The 23,727-nt window shown below is 45.9% G+C and overlaps 1 protein-coding gene across 2 annotated transcripts in view; it reads right to left on the bottom strand.

Annotated features, from left to right (window-relative positions):
* The window catches only part of LOC100467394 (tubulin-specific chaperone cofactor E-like protein), a 160,432-nt gene that overhangs the window by 50,021 nt on the left and 86,684 nt on the right, over window positions 1–23,727 (bottom strand). The window contains exons 10-15 of one of the 2 annotated variants that reach the window (XM_034665989.1): window positions 17,003–17,067; window positions 13,674–13,807; window positions 10,716–11,003; window positions 6,971–7,108; window positions 6,498–6,663; window positions 2,442–2,854 (exon numbers count right to left, since the gene is read on the bottom strand). In XM_034665989.1, the coding sequence (XP_034521880.1) occupies window positions 2,442–2,854; window positions 6,498–6,663; window positions 6,971–7,108; window positions 10,716–11,003; window positions 13,674–13,807; window positions 17,003–17,067 (1,204 nt within the window). Of the gene's footprint in view, window positions 1–2,441; window positions 2,855–6,497; window positions 6,664–6,970; window positions 7,109–10,715; window positions 11,004–13,673; window positions 13,808–17,002; window positions 17,068–23,727 lie in introns of those variants that run through there. The other variant, XM_002914077.4, reaches the window with a different exon arrangement.

The following is a 23,727-nucleotide window of genomic DNA, read 5'->3' as shown; positions in this document are numbered from 1 at the left end:
TGCCTATTCCATTTCATCCTCATGACAAACGTAGAAGGACCTTATCATCTTCCCCTTTTGCAGATGAAGAAATTGAGGTTCGGGGTTTGCATGACTGTAGGTGACAGGGCCTGACTCTTACCAGCTGGGCTCCCATGCCACTGCTCTCTGCTGCCTCTGTCCCAGTGCAGGGTGAGGTAGCTAAGTCCAAATATAGCCTGAGAGCCCTGCCTCCTAGACACTATTAACCCATTTTACAGATGGAGAAGATGAAGCTTAAAGTACACTCAGCCAGCAGTGGTGGCACAGGGTTTGAGCAGGTCTGACCCCAGGGTCAGGGTTCTTCATCACTCCCTGCTATTTGGCCTCCATGGTCTTTTCACTGCAGCACCCTAAACTATGTGGGTTTATTTGGGGGAGAAATAGGAAAACCAAGAAGTATTAGCTAAGAGGAGACATTTATCATATACAGATTTTAGCTGGCTGTCTTGAGCCCCCATTAGCATAGACAATCCTAAATTGCTTGTTTTGTTATTTGAGAACAATCCAAAGGGGGGAAATCCATGTACAGAAACCAATCTCCAGCACACGGAGAAAGGTGATCTGTACTTTGCAAGAACAGATCTTGCTGGCCGTTTCCGGCCAGGCGAAGCATGTCTGGAGAAGTCAGCTGCCTCACAGACATTTTCTTCTTGCTTCCCATCCCTCTCCCGGCCTGTCCCCGCCTCACCCTGGGTGGGGGCCCCACCGGCCACAGGGCCACCCTCCCAGCAGAGCAGGTGTATCCAGAGACATTTGGAAGCCATTTGGCAAAAGGAAAAGGAAGCCATTGTCAGCTCGCAGTTGGAGTCACATAACCTTTTCTTCCTGAAACATTTACATTCACGTCCACATCTCCCTGTCGCTACGGAAAATTGAGGAATCCATGCCCTACGCTTGGACGACGGAAAAGGGCCACACAAAATTAGCAGAGCTGCTGGGCCTGAAAAAGATGACAGTACCCCTTTCCTTCTGAAAAAGACTCTGACTGTGAGTGAAAAAGCACTTTAATCAAAACGGGAAATAGAAATAAAGCATAAAGCTTTCTTCCTCACCTATGGATATCGTACACATCATCCCCAGAATTCAGGCGAGCAGGGGAACGCCGGAGAATGTTTTTCTAGCTTGAAATAGTAGCATCTATCTACAAGGATAAGTATCTTGCTCAACAGCCCGATAGACATTTAGAAAGGGGACACTCCAAACTTCTGTACCCACACTCTTACCTCGATTTGATATGCAGAGCCATCCCTAGAGAGACTAACTAAATAACAGGCAAACTGGCACTGCAGCCACAGTAAAAGCTCACTTTTCTAATTATGACCACGATAAACTGTACAGACCTACGACGGGCAGAGCTGGGAAAAGTGGAATCAGTTCCTCGGCCCTGCCTTTTGTTGGACATGCTGTGTCAATTAAAACTACAACACATATCTTAAAAAAAAGAAAGAAATATCCGCATTGGCTTCAGTTCTGGTTTGTAATCTCTGTAATGACCTCCGTGCATGGGGATTGAGGATTGCACAGGGTTGAAGCAATCAACCCCTTGTGGTCTCGGTTGTTATTGCTTGAATAAATACATGGTGGCAACAAGGCTGGCGTGAACATTATGAAAATTGGGGCCTCCACAAATTGAGTAATTGCTAGTGGCTCTTTGCTCTCCCTCCCTTATGGATGCCCCTGCTTGAAATCCAGGTGGGCAGCCCGGGAATCATTTGCATATGCTAATCAGGCCAGCAGAGACCCACCTTCTTCACCTTCTTCGCTCTTATTCCAGGCAGGAGTGGGGATCCTGTGAGAGGGTGTTTGGACAAAGCTTTCACAGAACCGCCCCCGCCCCCGCCTCATGAAAGGGCTCACGGAGCCCTTTCGAGGTGCCTGCATGTGCCTCTGGAAACACCGATCAGTTCGGAGTTGCTCTGACAAGGAAGCAGCAGCTCTTAGGCAAACAGGATGGAGGGTGGCTGAGGATTGTTAATGACAGGCTGTCCTGAGTTATGAGTGTGTATTCTGTGTTTGCACCATCTCCTGGGCATGACCCTGTGGCTACCACTATTGCAAACCAGGTCCGTAAGAACCTGAGCATACCTCTCTTCCCAGTTACTACTGAGCTTGGACTTGTGTGTGTGTGTGTATGTGTGTGTATGTGTGTATACCCATGTTCCTGAGGTAACTAGGAATGTAAATGGACTTTAAGTTATAGAGCAGATAGGCATATCAAGGACAGAGCTTAGGCTGGCTCTTGTACAAATGAAATTGAGCCTTGTAAAAAGATTTTACAAGATATTTGCAAGGAAAGAAGAGCCGTGCACCTCTTTGGTACGAACATCACACAGCAGAACGAACAGATCTGAGGAAGTCTTCCCCAGGCTGAAGAATCTCCAGCTTCTCCATCTTCCCAGGAGGGATGGAGAGGGTCTCACCTTGACTTTTCCATAGCTGCCTTTGGGGATGAGAATCTTGTAGCCATTGACCTCCACTGAGAGCTCCTTCACCCAGGACACAGCGGAGCCCCCACGGTGCTCGTTCTTGGCCTCCACGCTGAAGAAGGGGAGGCTGGAGGTCTGCAAACACTGTCGGGCCAACAAGTAGGCGCAGGAGCCTTGGAAGTGGAAGAGGAAGCCATCGAAAGTGTGGTAGTGAGGCTCCCCGAACACCACGCACGTGCTGGTCTCCACGGGGCTGCAGTAGAAGACCTTGCCTTTGGGTTCGCACACTTCGTAGGGGCCGCAGGCGGCCTCCTGACAGTAGATCTCATTGTTGAAATCCAGGCAGCGACACTTGATGGTGCAGTTCAGGTCATCCCAGAACACCTCCCCTCGCCGAAGAAACTGTCCTGGGGAAGAATGACATTAGAGCCAACGTTTATTGAGCACTTACCCTCTGTGCCAGGCATGGGGCTGATGCTTTCCCTGCATCATACCACGTGATCCACACAAGAACCCCATTTGGCAGGCGTTATCGACCTTGCTTGACAAAAGAGGAAACTGAGGCTTCAGAGCACTCAGCCACTCAGGGGTGAAGCCAGGTTCCAGGCCAAGGCTTGTGGGCCTCCAGTCTACCTCGTGGCATCATCGCCTCCATGGCTGATTAGCACAGTCTCATTCAAGGAAGGACTCGTCGTCTTAGTCCATGGCAAAGGCTGTGACCCACAGGAGTCATATCCTTCCCCTTCAGGAATAAGAGGAAGGGTATTCCAGAAACAGGCCCAGCCTCCCCTGCTAACTTAGCAACACAATTGCTTCATGTGCTAATTTGCTGTCTCCTTCACTCACCCATTCAACTCAGCAAACATTTGTTGGGGGCCCTGCATGTATCAGAAGAGATCAATAAGCATGAATCAGGAGTCAGACATACAAGTTTAAATCCCAGGCTCCCTGGGGGGATTCTGGGAAAGGCTGAACTCTGACTTCCAGGGCTCATAAATTCCTACAGACACTTCTTAGGCAGAACCTGCATTATATAAGCTGTCTTCTCTCTCACCCCAGGCCCTGTCCAAATCTAGTACTTCTCCGTTTTTATCCACAGGGCAGAACTGCTCAGCAGAATCCAGGTCAGGAGGAGAATGGAGTCGGGGGGGGGGAGGGGTGTGCTGATTTAAAATTATTTGCTACTATTTATCTGGCAGACAATCAGTCTTTAAAACCATTTCCCGAAATAAATGATCTCCCCTACCAAAAACTTCCGGCTTTGCCAGTTAATATCAACCCTCGACGGAAATAGCAGTGTCTCTGGGCCGGGGCCTGTGATCTTGTCCTTGGTTGGGTGTCCGAGCCAAGAGCCCTGGAAAGTGGTCACAACTCTGCAATCAGCTTCCAAGACTACTGGCTTACTTCCATCTGCCTCAGGTTTCCAACCTGTAAAATGTGGGCAGTGCTATTTTCTCGTCCCTCTCCCATGGGGAACAGCAAGGCTCTCACAGGTCGGCACATGATGAGAGAGGGAGAAGCGTTTGTAAATTGAGAATGCCTGCAAAGGGACGTATCAAAGATGCAACATTAAGAAACGTAAATAAGGTCATATGCCGGGAGTTCACCATAGCTTGAAACTGTAGTTTGGAAAGATCTCTCACGTTCTTTTATAAAACTGGATACTTAGTGAAGAGCATGGGCTGCGAGATTAACCCAAGCAGAAGGCAAGGCTGCCTCAGGAGCAGTCCTTTCTGTGTGCAGCAGGAATGAGGATGTCTCCACAGGCAATTATGTTTCATACCTGTTGAGAATAGAGCCCAAATATGGGATAATAGATTTATTCACATTCCCAGCAGGTCAGATGCATTGGCCCCGATGATGGGCCCCGAACCTCAGTGCTCTCTGGCACTGGTCCAGGCTGCATATATTTTAACAGCCTCCGCTAAATATGATTTCCAGTCTCTGCTTTCTCAGACTTCCAATAAATGAGAGGAAAATGCCTTTGAAGAGAGGAGGTTCGGACCAAAAGGTAGACTCTCTGAGATAATTTTGTTTGCAAAACGATGATATAATAAACCAGCTCGATGCAAATTTTCCCCGGCTATCACCCAGGCCAAACCCAACTCTCATTAGATTGATATATGTCCAGTGGTGCGTAAAAATGCACAGTAGTCTGTAGCAGGATATTGAATTTGTCCTGTATGTGAAACCCAAACCCATTACTCAAGGGGGAAAGAATGAAGTCAAAGTGGAGACTTTGTACACGGCTGGCATCTGACCAGCTCTACAGCTCTGCAAGCCGATGTCTTCCATTATTACGGCATTTCATTCCTGGGACACAGGCGAGAGGTTGTCACTGGGCACTTAGGTTGCATGGCCACAGCCAGTCAGCTCCGTGATGCCTGGACACAGGGGCAGAAGCGTGGGGTAGGTCCCTAGCCCAGGCCATAAAAGGGAGAGAGATAATGTGGTATTGGTTTGGTATCTCTTGCAGACCTTAAGGGAAGCAGTCTTTACACTTTGTTAGGCAGGAGGGCACTGTCTCTGAAAGATGGGTGAGCTTTAGAGCTGGGTTCTTTCCCACCCGGTTTCATATTGGCTCAGCTCCAAAACATTTATTTGCTATTCGGAACAGGGAGGACTTTACAGAGTCCACAGAGACAAGGATGCCCAGGCAGGGCCATCTGTACAGATGACCTTTTGTTAGAGCAAAAGTCTGGAGGTTTGATAAGCCTGACTGCAGTGCAGGGAATGGGGCAGAGAGCGTGGGCATTTCTGGCCCAGGGAACGTGGTTTTTCTGTATATTCCACTGACTGAACCCGAGTCAAAAGAGAACTGAGGCCTCCCAGAGCTGCTGAGACAGGTGGGTCCCCAAACTGTGCTTTCTATCCGAGGGGACAAGAGATCTCCTAAAATCTGCAACCCAACCCAAAACTTTCTTAAACATCTGCACACATTTTCTCCAGGGTCTTCCTCTGTGCTTCCCCAGCCCCCTCCCCTCTCGCCCATCACAACATGTCCTATATCGTGTCATCATTGTTCCCGTGGCTGTCTGCTCTACCACAGCCGTGTCGTGGGAGCCAGAGCTCCTCCTTCTCCAACACCTAGTGGAGTGGCCAGCACCTTGTTGGGGCTTTCAAACATTCTCTGGAAAGAAGCAATGGCTGGATGGCTAAATGGATAGATGAGTAGACGGTTGGGTGGACGGACAGACAGCTAGATGGAGGATTTCCTACTTCTCGTTGCTGTAGCCTCCACTCCAGAAGCAGAAATAATACCAACAGACATACGGTTTCCTGAATACTTTTAGACACGAAAGCAGCAGGAATCTATAAGCCAGGATGTTCTTGGGAGAGTCTTGGGCTGTTTTGCACATGCAAAGAAGTTTTGGTAGTTCAGAGAAGGCCCCAAACTTTGGATGTCAATGTAAAGAAAACTCAGAGAGGCTCAACTACCGTCTCATCCCACAGACCTAATGCCAGCTTTGATTGTCCCCAAATCCCTGCATGTTTTGCTGCTGCAGAGAGGAGTTTAGGCGATGCCACCTGAAGGAGGATGACACTCTCTCCCCTTGCTTTCTAATCATACTAGGAAGTGCTGCTTTACTCTCGTGGAGACTTGGCAATGCTCTGAGCTCGCCCACCCCTGCGGATCGACGATGTGCTGATGGCAGAGCAGGAGTAAAGAGGGGAAGAGAAATGGAAAGGGGAGGGGGCAATGGCAACAACAATAACAACAACAAGAATAATGTTAAACAGGAGGGCTCCCTTCTGGCCCTCTGGCTGAGCAATCCTTCAAGAGCCACATCCATGCTGGAGTTATTTCGAAGAGGAAACTCTGTTCACACCCCAGGCAAGGACTACAGAAACCGCCGTGGAGCAAATGCAGGGTTTCAGCTCCCGGTGTGATGAATGTGCATGCTAAAATTACCTTGATCTCCATTACCCAGCTGGGAGATGTCAAAGGAGGAAGGCATCAGGAATGAGCCCGCCCCCGTGGCTTAAAAACCTGCCTGTCAGTCTACACTAAGCAAACCCCACTTTGCCATGGAGAAGAGAAGTCTTTACCTCTGGAAGTGCAGCCATTGGCTGGGTCAATTTCCTTCCCATCAACTTTAAACGCCCAGCGGCCTGGAACGTTGACATTCGTGGTCTCTTGGATATTCACAATATCGGGGGTTCTTGACCCCGGGAGGCTGAAGAAATTGGTGAGGTTTCCACCATTAAATCCTGCCTAGAGAACAAAAGGAAGACGAGACTCGAACACAAACATCACTCTTGTTGGTTAAGAGGCCCCAGCACCTTATCTGCAGCACCCAGCACACTGAAATCAGGAGACCCCTTTTCTAGGAGTTCCCGGGGCCACCATTCCAGGTGAGAAAGGCTTGCCTCGCGCATGCCACACCCAGATGAAGATATCAAAGATGGGCAAGATTAGCCTCTCGCTCCACCTGCAAAATTAGACACACTTCTCTAGTTAAAAGCTAGAGAACTTGGCAGGATGCGGAAACATGATGGAGATGACATGAAAATCCACCTACCTGTGCCATCACTCCCCCAAGGCCGGTCAGTGGGTCGCCGCCGCTCGCCGTCCCAGTGGTCCAGTTGATTTCATAATAATTGAAGAGCGTGAATGTATAGGATCCGTCAGACACTAGGACAGCCTGGAAGGTGTTCACCTATGGGATGGATGGGAATGGATGGTCTCATGACTTCCCTCCCTGGAAGCTCCTCTCCGCAGCCCCCCTCCCCTGCACCCTCCCCACCGCCAAGCAGCTCAGAGCTGCTCCAATGCCAGCCCTCAGGCTCTGCCTCCCCCCTGAATGTGTTCTCGCCCCCACTGGGGGGAGGGGCAAGCAAGACACATGGGAGCACGCACCTGAAAGAGAAATTGCCCGAGAAGAACCCAAAGGCTGACTCAACGCCCCTCTTAACAGCTCTGATTTGAATCAGATGGGAAAGTCAGAGGCCAGGCTCAGCTTGTGATAATGCGTCAGCACCTATAGATGGCAGCATGAGAATAAACTATAGGAAGTGGTCCAGGCAGGGAAGGGCTGAGCAAGCACCTGTTCCCAGAGCGGGGTGGGTGGGGTGTGGGGAGCCGGGGAGGAGAGCCACCAAATGCTTGTCAGTGTGACTAAGGCCAAGGTCTGCATTGTATTCCCTCCTTTCCTGGAAGACACCACTAATCATGGTGAGATGTGTCCCATTTTTAAAATGGGAGTTGGAAAATGATTTTTAAAAAGCATTTTGTGGAGAGAAATTGCTCTTCTAATTGAGCATTTGTGTATCACTTTGTGTCTGCAAAATTCTCAACGCTGGTCTGTACCTCAGATCAAGGCTAAGGTGGGCAATTTTGTAGCCCTTTCCCATCAGAGAGCTTAAAAGCTGAGGGCTAATGGAAATGAATTGCTGGAAATTTCGCAAGGACCCAGCAACAGAAAATGGGATTGGGGCTGGAGCCCCCAGTCTATCTCTTTGTGTGCTGTTATTATGCGCCGTCTTCATTATAACCTTCTTAGGATAGAGACGTTATACAAATTCAAACAACCCTCGCACACAGTTTCCAGAAACAAGCTGTAGCAAACTCCGTCCTTTACTATTTCCCTTTGTGAATCCCTACCTCTTGACACAGGTTTTCAGGCAATGTAAATAAAAGTACAGTTAAAGGAGAGGCTGCTTTGACCTTTTCCACTGAAGCCTTGCACTTTTCCCCGTGGCCTGATACCATCCTGGTTAACATCCCGTCAGACACAGAGGAAGACCCAAATCCTTATCCTGTGTAATCAGAATGGGGTAGAGGATCTTGGAAGCCCCAGATCTCCCATCCTAGACGGTCCCGGGGAGGGAGACAAGGTGCAAGGAAAGAAAAGCCCTTTTTATAAACGAGAACTCTCTCTTCAAGCTTTGTACTGGCCACGGCTGATGGCGTTTATGATAGAGTCCTGCAGGTAGCTGCCTCCATTCTTTGGCTCAGCTCAACAAAAGAGTTAAGTGGGGCGTAGGGATGCATGAGCCGTCAGCTCAAGATTGCTCCAAGATCACCGCAGGGTCAGGTTCTAGAGTCAGGCATCAGGTCAAGGTCACACAAGGTCTAACAGGCAACCCTCCTACAGACCAGGATTCTCCTTCAGGAGGTAAATCCCTTCTCCTACAATAAAGTTGAAATATCTATTCTGGCCCCAAGTGGGTCTTGAGAACAACCCAGAAGTCACCTCAAAACCAACCAGCTACCCTAACAATACTACAAGGGCTGGCTCACCCGCATGCACGTTCTGGCTTGCTCTCACATTCCCTACACATGTACCTCTCCAACATTCGCTGTAACACTCCTCCAGCTCTGTTTTTGTGAAACGGTTTTCAATTCTTTAAAAAGCCCCCTTTATGCTTTAGAGGACTCTCAGGGATGCCTGGAGGAGCCAGGTCAGGAATTAGAGTTAGAGGACGTTAGTTTGAGCCTTGCTTGGCCTCCTGTGAGGTTCAAATCTCTTTGTCTGTTGGGCAAGTCACTTAACTTCTTGGGTCTATTCCCTCACCTTTCAGGTGGATACAGTTCCGTTTACTACACAACATCCTTGTGGCATGACACATAAATAGCCTATCACTGTGCTGGGCTCCCAGTAAGCCCTTGATCAATATTAGCCTTCCTTCCTTAAAGTAAACATGTCCCCTTCCCTCTCCCTTGTTATTGGGCTTCCATGGCACCCCCATCTCTAAGAGGCTTCTCACTCCAAGTTCTTAGTTGGCCTGATGATGCATGTTCCTACAGAGGAGAGGAGTCCTGGGGAGATGGGAGAGGAGTCAATTTCAAAGCTAGGGATGGATAGACACGTACCATCTTTTCTCCAAGGAGCCCAAAGCACTTAGATGCTACCTCATTCATCCTCATTGGAAGAGTTCTTACCTAGTCCAGAAATTTGCTCCAAAGTATAAAGCAGAAAGTACCTAAATTATCTTGCCGTTTTTATGGCCAATGGAAGTTTTTTTGAAAAAATGGTGGTCAGCATTTGATGGGCATTTCTTCTCTTTTTCTTCCCCCCACTGACACTAAAATTTATCGATTGCTGGCATCCTGCATTTTAACGCTGTAAGGTATGAGGTTTAAAGGACATAAAACATCACCCAAGGAGTCGTTAGCAATCCATAACATGACAGAGGGAAATGTATGCTTCTTGAAAGGTTATTTTCTAGCCAATGCATCCACTGTTTAAACTTGTGTCTTTCTGTTCTCTAGAACCTCTTAGCAAAAAAGTGTACCTTCATGCTCTGGGCAGAAGGTGCTAGAACACGCCGTGCTCACCGAGGGGCAGCCACAGATGGCTGGCCCAGCGCTTGTCCACCTCTGTCTCTATCTCAGTAGTTTCTATTCCCTCTCTAAACAACTGACTCATTGCCAAGGACATTGGAAAACAGATGGAAATGGACATAATGCTAAGAAAGCAGAGGGTAGATTTTTGAGTGTCTTCGCTTATTGGAAATTATACAGTTGGAGATGCGTCTGCGGCTCAAAAATCTCCACTGCCAAAGTCATCCAAACGAGCCGCAGGCTTTCGTCAAAACTGTGCCCTGTCCCTTTATGTAGGAAGTTGATTATCTCTACGATAATGCCCATGATAATCTTTCTTATTTGACTTTTATTTGACTGCTCATTTGGGATTTCAGAGCAGATGTTGAAACTTTATTCATGAAACGCTTTAACTGCCCACTTCAATTAGCATCAAATATGAATAATTCCAGACCTGGTCACAATAAAAAAAAAAAAAAGGTCATCACATAATAAAATGAGCCAGGTCATTTGTACCCACATCCAGACCCTTATTTTCCTCTTCCTACCAGGCTTTGTGAAAAAAAGAAAAAAAGAAAAGTGGGAGGAGGGGGAAGGAAATTAGCTGATGGAGAGAAGCATTTGTGCCTCTGGCAGGAGAAAAGACCTTTGGGTTCCTGATGGGTCCCTGGATCATGTGGCCTGGATGAGGTCGCAGGGCCTCAATCACTCTCCCGCAAAATAGGAATGCTACCTACTGCAAGAAAACTGTGGAGGGCTCTTTGTAGACATTCGTAATGATTAGTGATCGGGATGACATGTCTGAGATACTGCCGCTGACTGGCCTGGTTAGGTATGATATCTCCCTCTGTTTCCTGGAAAGTGGGTGGCAAGACTCATTAGTTTCACTCAAGAAACTGACATTCCTCAGCTCTAACAATTAGACTCCGTCACAGTGGTGAAGATGGACAAGAATTAGATGTCAGGATATGAAGCGGAAAACAGAAAATGTGAATTATTACAGGTGTGGTGCTGCTCCCTCCGTAAAACGTGACTTCCTCCCATGTCACGATGAAAACCCAAGTGGCAGAGAAGGTTGCCATGTCTTTGAAGTACTTCCTGATGTCCTTGGTGGCTCTTTTCAAGATGACAGGGTCCATGGTCTCTCTGTAATAAATCTCGCCTCGAATTCCATTGTGAACATCGGCCCAAAAGGGAGCAATGAAGGCCCTCCCATCCGTCAGGGGAAAGGATTCAGGCGTGAACTGGCTCACTAGCACATTGAAGGAAACGACTCCGTTGTTATTGACCTGTGAAAGTAAGACAGGTTTGGCAAGTGCATCTGAAAATGTGACAACTTCAGAGTCACAAGCCAAGACAGACGTTCGCCTAATCATAGGAATGAAAACAACTTTTAAATTGCTGAATTAGATCCCCCAAACACCGCTTCCATCACTCAGCTAGGAGGCTCGTTTACTTCCAGACAAACTCATTGGTTTTCTTTCACTTTCAATTTGTGGTCGGCTTCATTTCTTATTAATAAATCAGTCTCATTTTCATGTTCTCTATCCTATCTCTATTTACAGTTATCAAATGCGTGTGTGTGTGTGTGTGTGAGTGTGTGTGTTGGGCCGGGCAGGAGGTAATGTAGACCATAAAAAAGATCCAGCATCACAGATGTGAAATAGAAAACCAAAAACAACTCATGGAAGCAAAAAGTTATATTACAAAATTGTTGAACTGTATATTAGACCTTGATTCCTATATCTCTTGTATATGACAAGAGAAGAGCATCAGTAAAAGATAGATCAAACACTCCATTATTGAACCCAGATCTCGGGATCAGCCATATCCTGATCTGGATGAGGCATTTAAAGGACTTCTATTGATTTGATTGACTTCTCAGCCACCCTGCACCCAGAACAAGGACAAGGTGACAACCTACAGATGGCCAATTCCATGAAAACTCTTGCAGTCTGATGTCTTCTTTGTATAATCTCTGCATAAAAATGGAGACATGAAGTCTTTACACTGTCTATATAAATGACTATCCTATGGTGATTTCTTCATGATTTGCAAAAGACTTAGTAAGCTTATTAAACAACTAAACCTACTGCAAATCACAGCCAATATGAACACTCCATTGATGCAGGACCTGTACACAATTCAGCCTCTGCCTGTGTCTGTGGCTCCACGAGACTGATTTAACCCTGTGGTTTGTATGGCTTCAACCGCAGACATGTGTGGGATGGGAATACATGCAATTCCTGGATACAGAAAACTTGGAGATCACTTTCCTATACATTTCAATTGCTTGGTGTGTTCCTATTAATCAGTAATATAATGGACGTTAACAGTGACCTGGATCCTGGAGGGAAGTTATCAGCACCTGGGCCAAGGGCCATCAACCTGTTTTGGAAGCAAGGGTGTGGGGTTTGGAAAGGAAGCTGGAGACCCAGCTACAAGGACCGTAAGAATCTATTGTCTGCAAGAGATAGTGAACAACCCAGAGGCTTGAAAAAGATTGCACTACTCGAAGTACTGGAAACCCAGGGAACAATTTGCCCTTAAATAAGTCTGCTCCAAATTAAGGACCCTCCTTTTGCAAGGGCAAGAACTGTTCAGACTCCATGGTATGAGAGAGGAGAAAGAGGAGCTCAATGAAATACATGTCTTCTAGAGGTCTGGGAGTCTAAGGCTTCCAGAATGGAGGTCCTGTACACCTTCCTCATCTCCAAAACCAACTCAACACATCCTGAAACTTACAATCAGCTATTATAGACTAAGGAGGCTCTGCTGTAAGTGGAACCTGAAAGGCATTTCAGGATGCCTTTTAGAGCATCCTGCCAATGCATTTGCTAGGGAGTAACAGCTGGCATTAAGACACAGACCAACAGAGGGAGTTGGTATTGATGCCGATGTATTTTGATTATATTCTGTAGTTAAGATCAGGGGTTCTCAAACTTTGATGGGCATCAGAATCACCTGGAAGGCTCATGAAAACCCAGATGATCAGGCTCCCTTCCCAGTTTCTGATTCGGCAGGGTGCGGATTGGCCCGAAAAGCAGCGTTTCTAACAAGGGCCGAGGCGATGTGGTTCAAGGACCACTGGTTAGGTAATGGATGAGGGAATTATTTTCGGATGGGAGTCAGTCCTGAGCTATACATCAAAGTTTGGGGAATATAGAGGTCCCAGATGCAGAGATGGCCAGAGACAGAGGCGTGGGAGTTTCAGCTCTTCCTTCAAGGCAAGACGCAGAGTAGAATAGGATGTGATAGAATCGACATAGGCCTCGCCCCATGCTTTGAGGCCCAAGATAAAGACAGGTTCAGGTGCTCTGAACCTTCTCAATGTGCAACAGTCTCACTAGCAAACTCAAAGATCCAAAAAATAATAGCCTGAGAACACAGGTGCCCAGGAGGGCTCTGACGGCAAATGGTACCATTTCTTCATGCAGGTTTGACGATGGGACCCCACGGCATCTCTCAGACCCAACAAGGACGGCCCATTCTGCAAACAACTTATATATAATAGTTGACTACCCCTCTCCTATGCTCTGGCTCTGTTCCAAATTGGTAGGAAGCCTAAGAACAGCAGATGCCTAAACTTTTCACACCCCCAGAAGGGAAAGAAAAATGATATTGCTCCTATCGTGGTTCAGTGTATCTTTTTATCTTGTCGAGTAGCAGAAATAATGTTCATGGCATTGGGGCCTCTGTTTCACTTCTGTGTTTAATCACCCACAAAAGCAATTTATTGCCCTGTGTACTCCTCTACTATGAACATTAGCCGTTAAATATACCTTTGACTTTCTTAATCATAAAACCTATCAGCTCATGAAATCTCAGAACTTGTCGTTCTGGCTGCCAATAAATCTTCCATTCCTGGAAGCCCTGGATGAAGGTATTTAAAATGTTTTCCTTAATGACAAACAAAGGGGAGACCCACAGAGCAACAGCTGGGCCGCTCCTCCACTTACATAGACGGTGCGGTAAGGAACGCCAAAGAAGAAAATGGGGGTGGCCAACTTAATCTCAGATGAGCTTCCATCGTCTACTTTAGGGGTTTTGGTGTCATTCTGCCAGAATGGGTACATGAGCTCCCTGGGCTGAGCTGTCGAGAGAGACGGTGGTTAGATAGATGGCCGAGCCGTCTTCTGCTTGGCAAGCTACTTCCCTCCCACCCACTAAAGCCAGCTTCCTTCAGTAAAGTCTTACAAACAAAATGCAGTTCAGACGGCTTTTTCATTTATCCTAAACCCAAGCCACACACAATGCATTATCTTCTGCCTCTGGAAAGGGGAGAATGGGAGCGATGCCATTGCTCCTTAGGAGAAATCACTTCATGCTTCATTGCTACGCTTCCATACGTTCTGGAGAGAGCAATGGTTTCAACTGGCTGGAAGGTTGTGAAATCACCCCTGTCTGGAGCTCTCAGAGCCCTGAGAAGGGGGGCTCTCGGTCTGGCATTGTAGGACAGCTTCATCCCAGAACACAAGGCGAGTTGAGAGAAGGTGGCCCTGTGGCTATGAACGTCCCTCTGGCTCCAGAATTCCATTATCATGTCTTTTCCTGAAAGGAATCCCCTCCCTCCTGCTGCACAGTAGGGGAAGATACCAGATCCCAGAAGGAAATAAACAACAGTTGGATCCAGGACAGAAGTGGGAGGAGAGGGCTTGTAGTAACTGGCCCATGAATGACCTCCACTGAGCCCCGGCCCTGCGAGAGGGCTCTCTGCCCAGCTCCTGTTTACAAAAGACAGACATGGGAGCCTCTGGAACAAGGGAGGCTGGGCCCCGAGAACCCTTTGGAGAGGATGCATGGGGTTCTTACTCATCACCGTGGTCAAAAGTGAGAATCATTGCACAAACACACACAGCTCCCCTCTGGTAAACCACACCACCACCCCTCCCGGCAGCCTGGCTTATTCTTTTGAAGTTTCTTGTCCCCAAGCCTTGCAAAGGTGGCCCAGTTCAGTGAGAGAAATGCAGCAATTTTTCCAGGGTCTACGTTACCATGATCAGGTCCAATGGCACCTAGAGAATAGTTTACGTTTGGGGTGTATCTCTTCTCTGCTGCCATCCTTTCTTTTGAATGAAAATAGAAAAATAGAACATCATCTTTTCTTTCTTTTTTTTTTTTTTAACTGTTAGTTAGTTTTCAGGGATGGTGGAAAATCCACTAGGGGCTTCTGGCCATAGTTCTTGAGGGACCTGCTCGCTGTAATACAGACACTAACACCCCCTTCTCGGGTCAGTGCCTCTACTTGGGGAAGTCCCCGCTCCGTGCCGATGGAGCTGAGAGGCTGGCGAGCAACTGGCCAAGGAGCATGCCGCTCCTTGGGGAGTTTTTAGCGAGGAGGATACAACTGCTCAGGGAAGGGAGAATGCAGAGTGGCCAGAAAGCAGGACAGCAGGGCCTGGCCAAGTGCCAGCTTCTCTCCCTCTGGAGCAGGGAACCAGAGAGAGCTGCCTGGTCGCACAGCTAATCTGTTTCCAATGGCTACCATCAGAGGACAGCGGGGAAACCAGCAGAGGCATTAGTGCATAAGCATTGTTCCCCAAGTCCCGGAAGTCTGCTGGAAGCCAACCAAATCTGAACCACAAGGAGTGCTGTAGCTAGTGCAATCAGAGGAGCCCTCGGTCGACGTCCTTTATTTAATGCTACAATCAGTAGGCCAAAGGGGCTCTTTAAAATTCGTATTTACACAGAAGTAACAAATTCCAAATTCCTAGAAGGTAGGATTTTTTTTTAAATCTCTTTATAATCCCTAAGTATTATACCTAAGTGCTTAGTAAATGTGAAGGGTGATGTACTTTCTCAAACTAATGATAACAAATCAAATCATGTCATTGGATTTACCCTTCATGCAGAACATTTCAGGAGTCATGCCCAAGCGTGAATAAGAGCTGGAATTCGCACTGAATTGTAATCATTTTAGCGAAGAGATTAATTCATGTTTTGGGTAGCTTTGGCCAATCTGCCTAGGAGAAGGAAAATCCCTACCTCTCATGGAGGAGACAAGAAAGTATGGTCCGTGGAGGTTATCCCTAACTTCTTTCTCTGCTCCAAAGGTAAGGCAAACATGCAAGATTCTTCTCCTCGAGTGCCTAACTAGTTCATGATGTTAAACAGGAATGAATGGACCACTCAAGTTTCTCCATTTTAAGAAGAATAGAAAGAGTAAAGATATCCAATATCGTAAATACTTGATAAATACTTGTTGAATGAGAAAGGTGCTTTATAAAGGGAAGGGGATTGAAACTACGGTAGTTTCCATCTTCAAAGCCACTACTATTATAAAAATATAACTTGGAAACAGCATGGCCTATCATTAGCATCAGAGTTAATAAAAGAAAAACTACCCCTCCCCACGCTGGCTTTAGGCCGAGAATTTCACAATAAATGTAACTATGTTCCCAGAACTTTTTTCCCCCACTGAATAAAACACAATTTTCTTAGAGCAGGAGTAGGAGTCTAGGGTCCGTGGGACTCTCATTATTGTGGGGTTTCACACTGTCGTCTATATACTATCACTGTTTAAGTGTATCCAACCCTAGAAAAATGTCAGGGCCACGCATGTCTTACGGATCTGTTTACTCACACTTGTAATCGTGTGCCAACTGAAGTCAACAAACAAAACAAAGAAAGGGTCTTAGAATTTTAGTCATAAAAGTTCCAAATCTATACACACCTTCTTATCTTTCTTGTCTAAAATATGAAAGCCGTAGAAAGAAATGTTTGTGGCCTCTCGCCTACCCTGGGGCGTTGCTACTGAGAGAAGGAATCACTGAGGGGAAGAAATTTCTTGTTTCACTTCTCAAAAGTTTTAAGATTTTTGCCATTGTAAAAGGCCACTGAGTCACACGTTGAAGACATTAATGCCATTGAGACCTCCTGATTTGAGCTAAAACAAATGTATTTTTCGAATACGCTTTAAAACTTGTGCCACAAGTTAAATGCCCTAATTGGGATCACTCACCAGGCATGGGGTGCACACATTACCTACACCACATACTTTTAATGAAAACTATTTGCATTACTTTTAAAGATCTCTTCCATTAACATGGGGCAATCTGGCATATATTAATTGTGCTTGAAGTTAAATAAGAAAAAGTAAGAATATAAGTGAACGTCACTCCAAGTCAATGTATTTTGCCCTTGACAACAGAATTCGATTTACTTTTTTCTTGTTGTATCTGTAGGCACATGTGCACCTGCCCTGACAATTACAGTTCCAACAAAAATACCTCTTTATAAATTCAAGAGCATGGTAATCAAGAGCGTTATGCAATTCCGTAGTACTCACCTTGGTGCCGTACGAGTGCGAAGATGAAAGAGACCCAAATTCTAAGTAATGATGAATAATTCATCCTGGAATTTTAAAGAGAAAAAGAAAAAAAAAATCCTCAGCTTGCCAGATTAAACAGAACACCAGGTGTGTTTGGTGGCAAATCCCAAGACACATCCCAACCATCATAGAATAAATTCACATAACAGCATCAACACTTCTGCGCCAGGTTGAAATTCCCCAAATGCTGGCAGGTCTTCATAAGTTCAACGCTTCATGAACAAATTAGACCTCCCCCACCCCACCCGGAGAAGCCAGTTTGGAAGTTTAACAAGATCATCTGAATTGTCAGGAAATTATACGGAATCAATGCGGGTGGCAAAGAGTACAGGAAACCCATCCATCCTGCAGCTGCTAAGCACGAGAGATAGGACCAGACTCTAAAGACGCAGGTCCTGTGTTGTGTCTCTAGAACCCACATTCATCCTAAGACCTGGCTCTCCTAATTTTTAAAGCAGCTTTTCATCAGGATTAAATAAAAGTCGATTAAAGCACAATGTGTTTCTGCAGTTAGGAGGATTTAGAGTTTTGCCATCACCTTCTCTATAGTATGGAGCCAATCCATCATTTTGAAGTACTGACCAGATTCACCGCTAATATAAGACTGTGCATTGACTTTCCATAGTGAAAGGAAGGATAGCCCTATCGGTAATAAGAAGGAACCATGCCAGGGATTGCTCCTTGGAATTACAATAAAAATAAAAGCCAGTACATAGTGAGTAATTAGTTCCAGCAAATTAGTTAAAGAAGGAACATCACAAAAGTGAACTCGTTTTCATCTTAGTTCCGATCAGTTGAACTGGCAGCTTTACCCTCCGATAGGAGCATGGATGGTCTGTGCCGCTCCGCAAAGCTGAGATGTAAACACACATGCAAGCTCCCAGTTCTGCACACACCTGCATGAGAACCAAGTGCGTGGGGGAGACTGTGCCATTTGCTCCCTTCAGAATTCTCAAAAATAAAAACCCTCCTCCTAGGATTGGAAGCTACTGCAATTCTTCAGCCAAATTTTCCTGGAAAATCAGTGAATTTACCCTGTGAGAGTTTTATTGTAAATCTTCAATGTCAGGCAGACACATTGACATCTCAAGCACAAAATAAATATTAGTCCGTTCGCTGAAAATGGTAGTAAGGCTAGCAGAGATCACACGTAGCTTTAGCAGAGCGAGATGCCGTGCGAGGGGAAGGCTTGAGCCCTTAGGGAAACAATTCAGAGAGCAGTAAGGAGGATGCATTTAAGTATTTGTATTTATGAAAAAATGTCACTAACCTGTTCTGTAGAGACTGGAGGAACTGTCAGAAATATTTAGCCAAATCTTGGTAAACCAGGCAAAAATTAGGTAAAACAAGAATTCATGTCAGTTCTCCCCTACTTGCTGCCAATTATTTCTGATTCCTGAAATGATGTCTGAATCCCCTCCTCGTAAAACCAAAAATTCAGTTAGTCCTGCGCTAAAGTTAGATAAGTGTTGGGTTGCAATCAAGTTTTTTTCTATTGATTAAGGAAAAGAAAATCTAAAGATCAGTTTCAGGATTGCGTAGAGAGGTTCTTTTCCTGAAAAACTAGACCTTTCTTTCCCCCTCTTAAAAAAAAAAAGTAGATTCAGATGGAAATGTCAGGTACTTGGAGCTGAAACCTTGGTCCTTTCTGATCAGAATCACTTTGCACTGAAAAACACAAAAGAAAACCCCCCTTCTACCTTTGTACCCAAAAAAAAAAAAAGGCAACTGTATAATGTTACAGAATTAGCATCCACAAGCATGGGATTAGAACTGGAGACAAAGCTGCAGCCTCTAACATTTAAATGAAGTTGGTTTTCTCCTAACGTCTTTTTTTTGTGTCTCTGGCTTTGAACGCTTGCCACAGATAGGCTCTACTGTGGTTTTTTCACAGGTATGCATGAAGTATTTAAAGGCACTTTCTCAAACTTTTCTAGCTTTTTTTCCTCCCCCTTTCTCTCTGATATGCAGCGTGATAGGGCCACGGCATGTTCCTGCAAAACCCAAGGAGCTAACCAGTGCAAAGCACGCTCTTTCACCAGGGAGAAAACCAAACCATGTCCTGAAAACCTCCAATGATGCGCTGGGAGGGTCCTGGGAGGGAGAAGAGGGCGATGGACCCCTCCGGATGACAATTTGCAGTAAGTAAATAATTTAAAAGGCATTGTGAGCCAGGTAAAGACATGTTACATTTGATACAGAATGAGGAAAACTACCTACGGCGTAATATAAGAAAAAAAATATTATTATAAAAAAATAAAATAAAGAATCCACTTACACTAAAAAAAAAAAATTACTCCAAGTTTTTTCTCTAACCAGACATTTAAATGCCCATTGTACGAAAAACCGTAATTTCGGTTTTGAGCAAGTTGTCCTAAAATGATCAAGAGTGCTTGGGGAACTAATTTTTTAGTCTACCTTATTCAATACTTTCCTCCAAATCTGTAGGTTTTGCACATTAAGGCTACTCCATTGCTACTATTAGGAATCTTCCACGTAGATTTCACTTACAGATGTCAAAGGACTATTTGGGTCCAAAAGGCAGGTATCTATAGAATAGAAAATCTAACTTTTGGGTATGCTGATTTAAAATAAAATTAAATGCAAATCTAAGACCTCCTAGTAGAGAGTTCTCCTTGCCCAGTCTGTATTAAGACTTTACTCCTGTAGTCAACCTAAACGTCTTAAAGCAAAAACGGTTGGCTCTATTTGAAAAACTGCTAGTGGCATTGTAATTGCTTTGGTTTTCTTTCTTCATGCACTTAAGGATATTTATATCTCAGCCCTTTTGACCCCTATTAAATGCATCCTTCTTGAGGCAGGACTGGGATAAATGCCATCTTGGGCATAACCAAATACACAAGATGGTGGTGTAAGTGAGTCAGAGTGACTGAGAATCTGGGTGCGGGCTGGTGCCAGGTGCTTGAGGAGATGGCCTGGCTTATCACTAGCTGGGCTGGGAAGCTGGTCAGTGAGTGTGTGTTCTGGGTGTCTGCTCAACAGTCACAGACGGGGGAATGATAAAGCTCTCCTTTTCCGCCATGTCATGTCAATAGGAGGGCTGTTTTGTCGAAGGTGTGAAGTGAGTGAAGATTTTTGACAAGATGTAGACTAAAGGTGGTGTGTGTGTGTGTGGGGGGGTGGCTTGGAGCTGGTAACCCCAGATGCGTGTGCTCTGAAAAGATGGCAAAGATTGATGCTGCTTTTCAGGCAGGAGGAAAGATGCCTTAAACAAAACCAACAAATGTAACCCCCTAAAATGGAATGGGTCTTACATGCTGTTTGTTTTGGTTTTCTTTTACTTTCCTAGGTTTCCTGTACATTTTCCATGAAGGAGATCATCAGATTTGAGCCACTGGGAATTGATGAAGTGAGAGGTGTGCGTGGTTGGCCATCAGCCTCCAGCTGTTAGCTCCTTCAGATTCAGCCTCAGTGGGGGAGCCAAGGGCACACTTCCTGGGGCGGCCCCTAGCCAGTGACAGGGCAGATGGTGGAACAATAGTCTAGCACCCAAAGCAAGCCTTCTGTAATGGGCAGTTTTGCTCTGGAGAGCCTAACTGAGCTGACAAAGACTACAGGTGCTCAACAGAGGCAGCTCTAATAGCCAGAGTCAGGACCTAGTCCGAAAAAGCTTGTATATGTATATTTAATGTATTCTATATATAATTATATATTCTATATATAGTTCTAACTATATTCTCTCTACATAATTATATATTCTATATGTAATATATATTCTCTATATAATTACATATATAGAATTTATTATATATATGTACATGTACATACATATGTGTGTGTGTGTAGATAGATTTTGACTCTCCAAATTTCTCAAACTCTCCAAGCCCTCAGACACGTCCCGCCCCACCTCATTGAGAGCTAACATTTCTCCTGGCACAGGAAGACAACAGAGAGGGTTCATCCCCTTAAGAAGCTGCTCCCATCTCCTCTCCTGAATGCCAGGCCTGTAATCAAGGTCAAGTGGCAGCATAACCCAGCCAGGGACATGCTGGGCTTGACAAGGAAGGAAAGGGACCACACTCCAAAGGGGCTGCAGGACCTACCAGCACATTCTCGCACGGGATGGGGGAGGGGAGTATCCATGGGATGGATTGTGAGGGTGCGCAGACAAGGAGACTGGGCCATCACACAGAATAAAGGAAGGTTTATGGACTCGGGGGCACTCTGTAGGGATACAGGCCTTAATATGCAGGGACCCCAGGGGGTGGGGCAAACTCAATGCTAGGTCAGCTGCTGAAAGCTTGGGAAAAAAGTGATGGCCCACACTGAGTGATGCTGAAATGTCTGAATTACTGTGGCAGACGATAGAAGGGATTAAAGGCTCAGAGTAGTGAAGATGCTGGATCAGATATATTATGCGAGTCTGGGAGACCCACCAAGTGATCATGTCCCATGGGAAGGCCCAGAGGACAGACACGTCCTCCACCAAAGCTAGCTGGTGAGAGAAGCAACAGCATCACTAAGAAACTCAGTGGTGGCTCCCCTCTGCAGACCAGGGCTGATGGCAGGAGAGGTGATCATAGAACTTGGCTACCTGATAGCCATGAAGAAGATGGGCCCCTGAAATGATTGAGACCAGGGGGCAGCATTCTACTTCCTGAAGCCAAGGGGGTCATAGTCTTCATAGTGACCAAGCAGACCAGAGTGGCAGCCAAGAAGGCCTGATCCATAGAGAGTTAAGGAGATGATTAATAGAACATGGCATTCCAGGGCAANCTACTTCCTGAAGCCAAGGGGGTCATAGTCTTCATAGTGACCAAGCAGACCAGAGTGGCAGCCAAGAAGGCCCGATCCATAGAGAGTTAAGGAGATGATTAATAGAACATGGCATTCCAGGGCAAAGTCGATGAGCAATTGACAAGGTGATTGCTTACTATATATAATTAAAAAGTACAAAAAGTGTTGATTAAGAGACTGAAGGCGGTTGTCTCCCCACTCCCAAAATGTTTGATCCCTTGCTCAGTTGGTGGATCTGAGTCAGTTTTCAAATCTGGATCCTGTACACTAAAAACATAACCAGGTCCCCAAAGAGAAAGAAACTTCAACACCATAACAAGTATGGGTAGTAATGATTCTCTCTCTCTCCTTCCCCCCAAAGACCTATGGCCATTTACTCTAGGGACTGTAGAAAGAGGTAAGGAAAATGCCTACATAGTTGGAGGACTGTGGACAAGGGGTTTGAGTTAACACTGATACCCAAAGACCCTGGTAGAGTGAGAACACCTAGGGCCCAGGAAAAAAAGTGGTTCTGCCCAAGTCCAGCTTATCGTGGGTCCACAGGGGATACAGACCCACCTGGATGTCATTTTCCAAGTCCCAGTATGTAATTGGGATTGATGTACTTGGCCCTTTGGGCCCTTTGTCTTCGATGTAAGAGCTATCACAACAAGGAAGGAAGCGGATCTCCCCACTCCAGCTAAGGTAGCAAATATAGGAATATTGCATTGGGGGTCAGAGGAGGATAGTAAAGATCAGCTTGCTCTTTACAGAGCAGGGGTGGTGGACTCTATCATATTTCCATTTAGCTGGCCAGGATGGAACCTGAAGAATGTTGACTACTGTAAGCTCAACCAAGCAGTATTGCTAATTTACAGCTGCTGTACTAACATAGTATCTTTGCTAGAGCGGATTAATATGGATTCAGGTACATGGTATGTGGCCCTTCATTTGGAGTTTTAGAGCAAGGTCGTGCCATCTGCAGTAAGGAATAACCACATCTCCTGAAAACCCACTGCTGACATGTAACTAGGCCCTGTGATGGAACATTTGACAAGATACAAGTGACCGTGTGTCCAGAACTTCCCATCATGACCTGAGTCCTATTGGACCCACCAAGTCATAAAGTCAGGTGGATCCAGTAGCAATCTATCATAAGATGGAAATGGTAAATTTGGGACTGGCAATGGCGAGCTGCTGGACTGGGTAGCACAGACTGCACGCCACCTGCCATAGCTGCACCAGCACCCTCTTAACCCAAATTACACATATGGCTCTATGTGGGGTGGGGGTGGGGGTGCACACAATGAGCTGAAAGAGGGGGAAAAAGCCTAAACTTGGTGTATGGGTGATTCAGCTTGGCGTGTGTATGCAAGCCTAAAGCAGATGGTAGCTGTTACAGCCTCACTCAGGGGTAGCTTTGAAATACAATGGTAAGGGGACATCTTCCTAATGTGTGGAACTTGAGTCAATATATCTTGTCACGTACTTTGTGTCAAAGGAGAAGTGTTCTGAGGTTAGGCCATGCACAAACCTCTAGGCAGTGGTGAATCATATAGCCAGCTAGACAACGACCTGGAGAAAAAAAGCTTGGAAAATCAGTGACAAGGAGGCCTGGAGTAGAGACATGTGGATAGACAGATGGGAATGGACACGAAGTGTGAAGATCTTTGTATCATACGTTAACACCCGCAAAAAAAGGCATCCACTACAGAAGAGGGACTAAACAACCGAGTAGACAAAATGACTTTGCTAATTACTGTGAGGCAGCCCTCTGTCAGTGTTGGTACAACGAGGACATGTATGAAGTGGCCACAACAGCAGGGATGGAGCTTATGAATAGGTCCAGTAGCAGGAACTCCCCTTTAGCAAGGTTGGCCTAGCTTCCTTTGCTTCTGAGCCTACATCTGCCAATTAGAGAGACTAAAGCTAAGCCCCTCCGTATG

The sequence above is a fragment of the Ailuropoda melanoleuca genome, chromosome 8 (genome assembly GCF_002007445.2).
Source record: "Ailuropoda melanoleuca isolate Jingjing chromosome 8, ASM200744v2, whole genome shotgun sequence".
NCBI lineage: Eukaryota > Metazoa > Chordata > Mammalia > Carnivora > Ursidae > Ailuropoda > Ailuropoda melanoleuca.
Note: the sequence above shows the minus strand (reverse complement) of the source record. Positions and strands in the feature narration are given on the sequence as shown.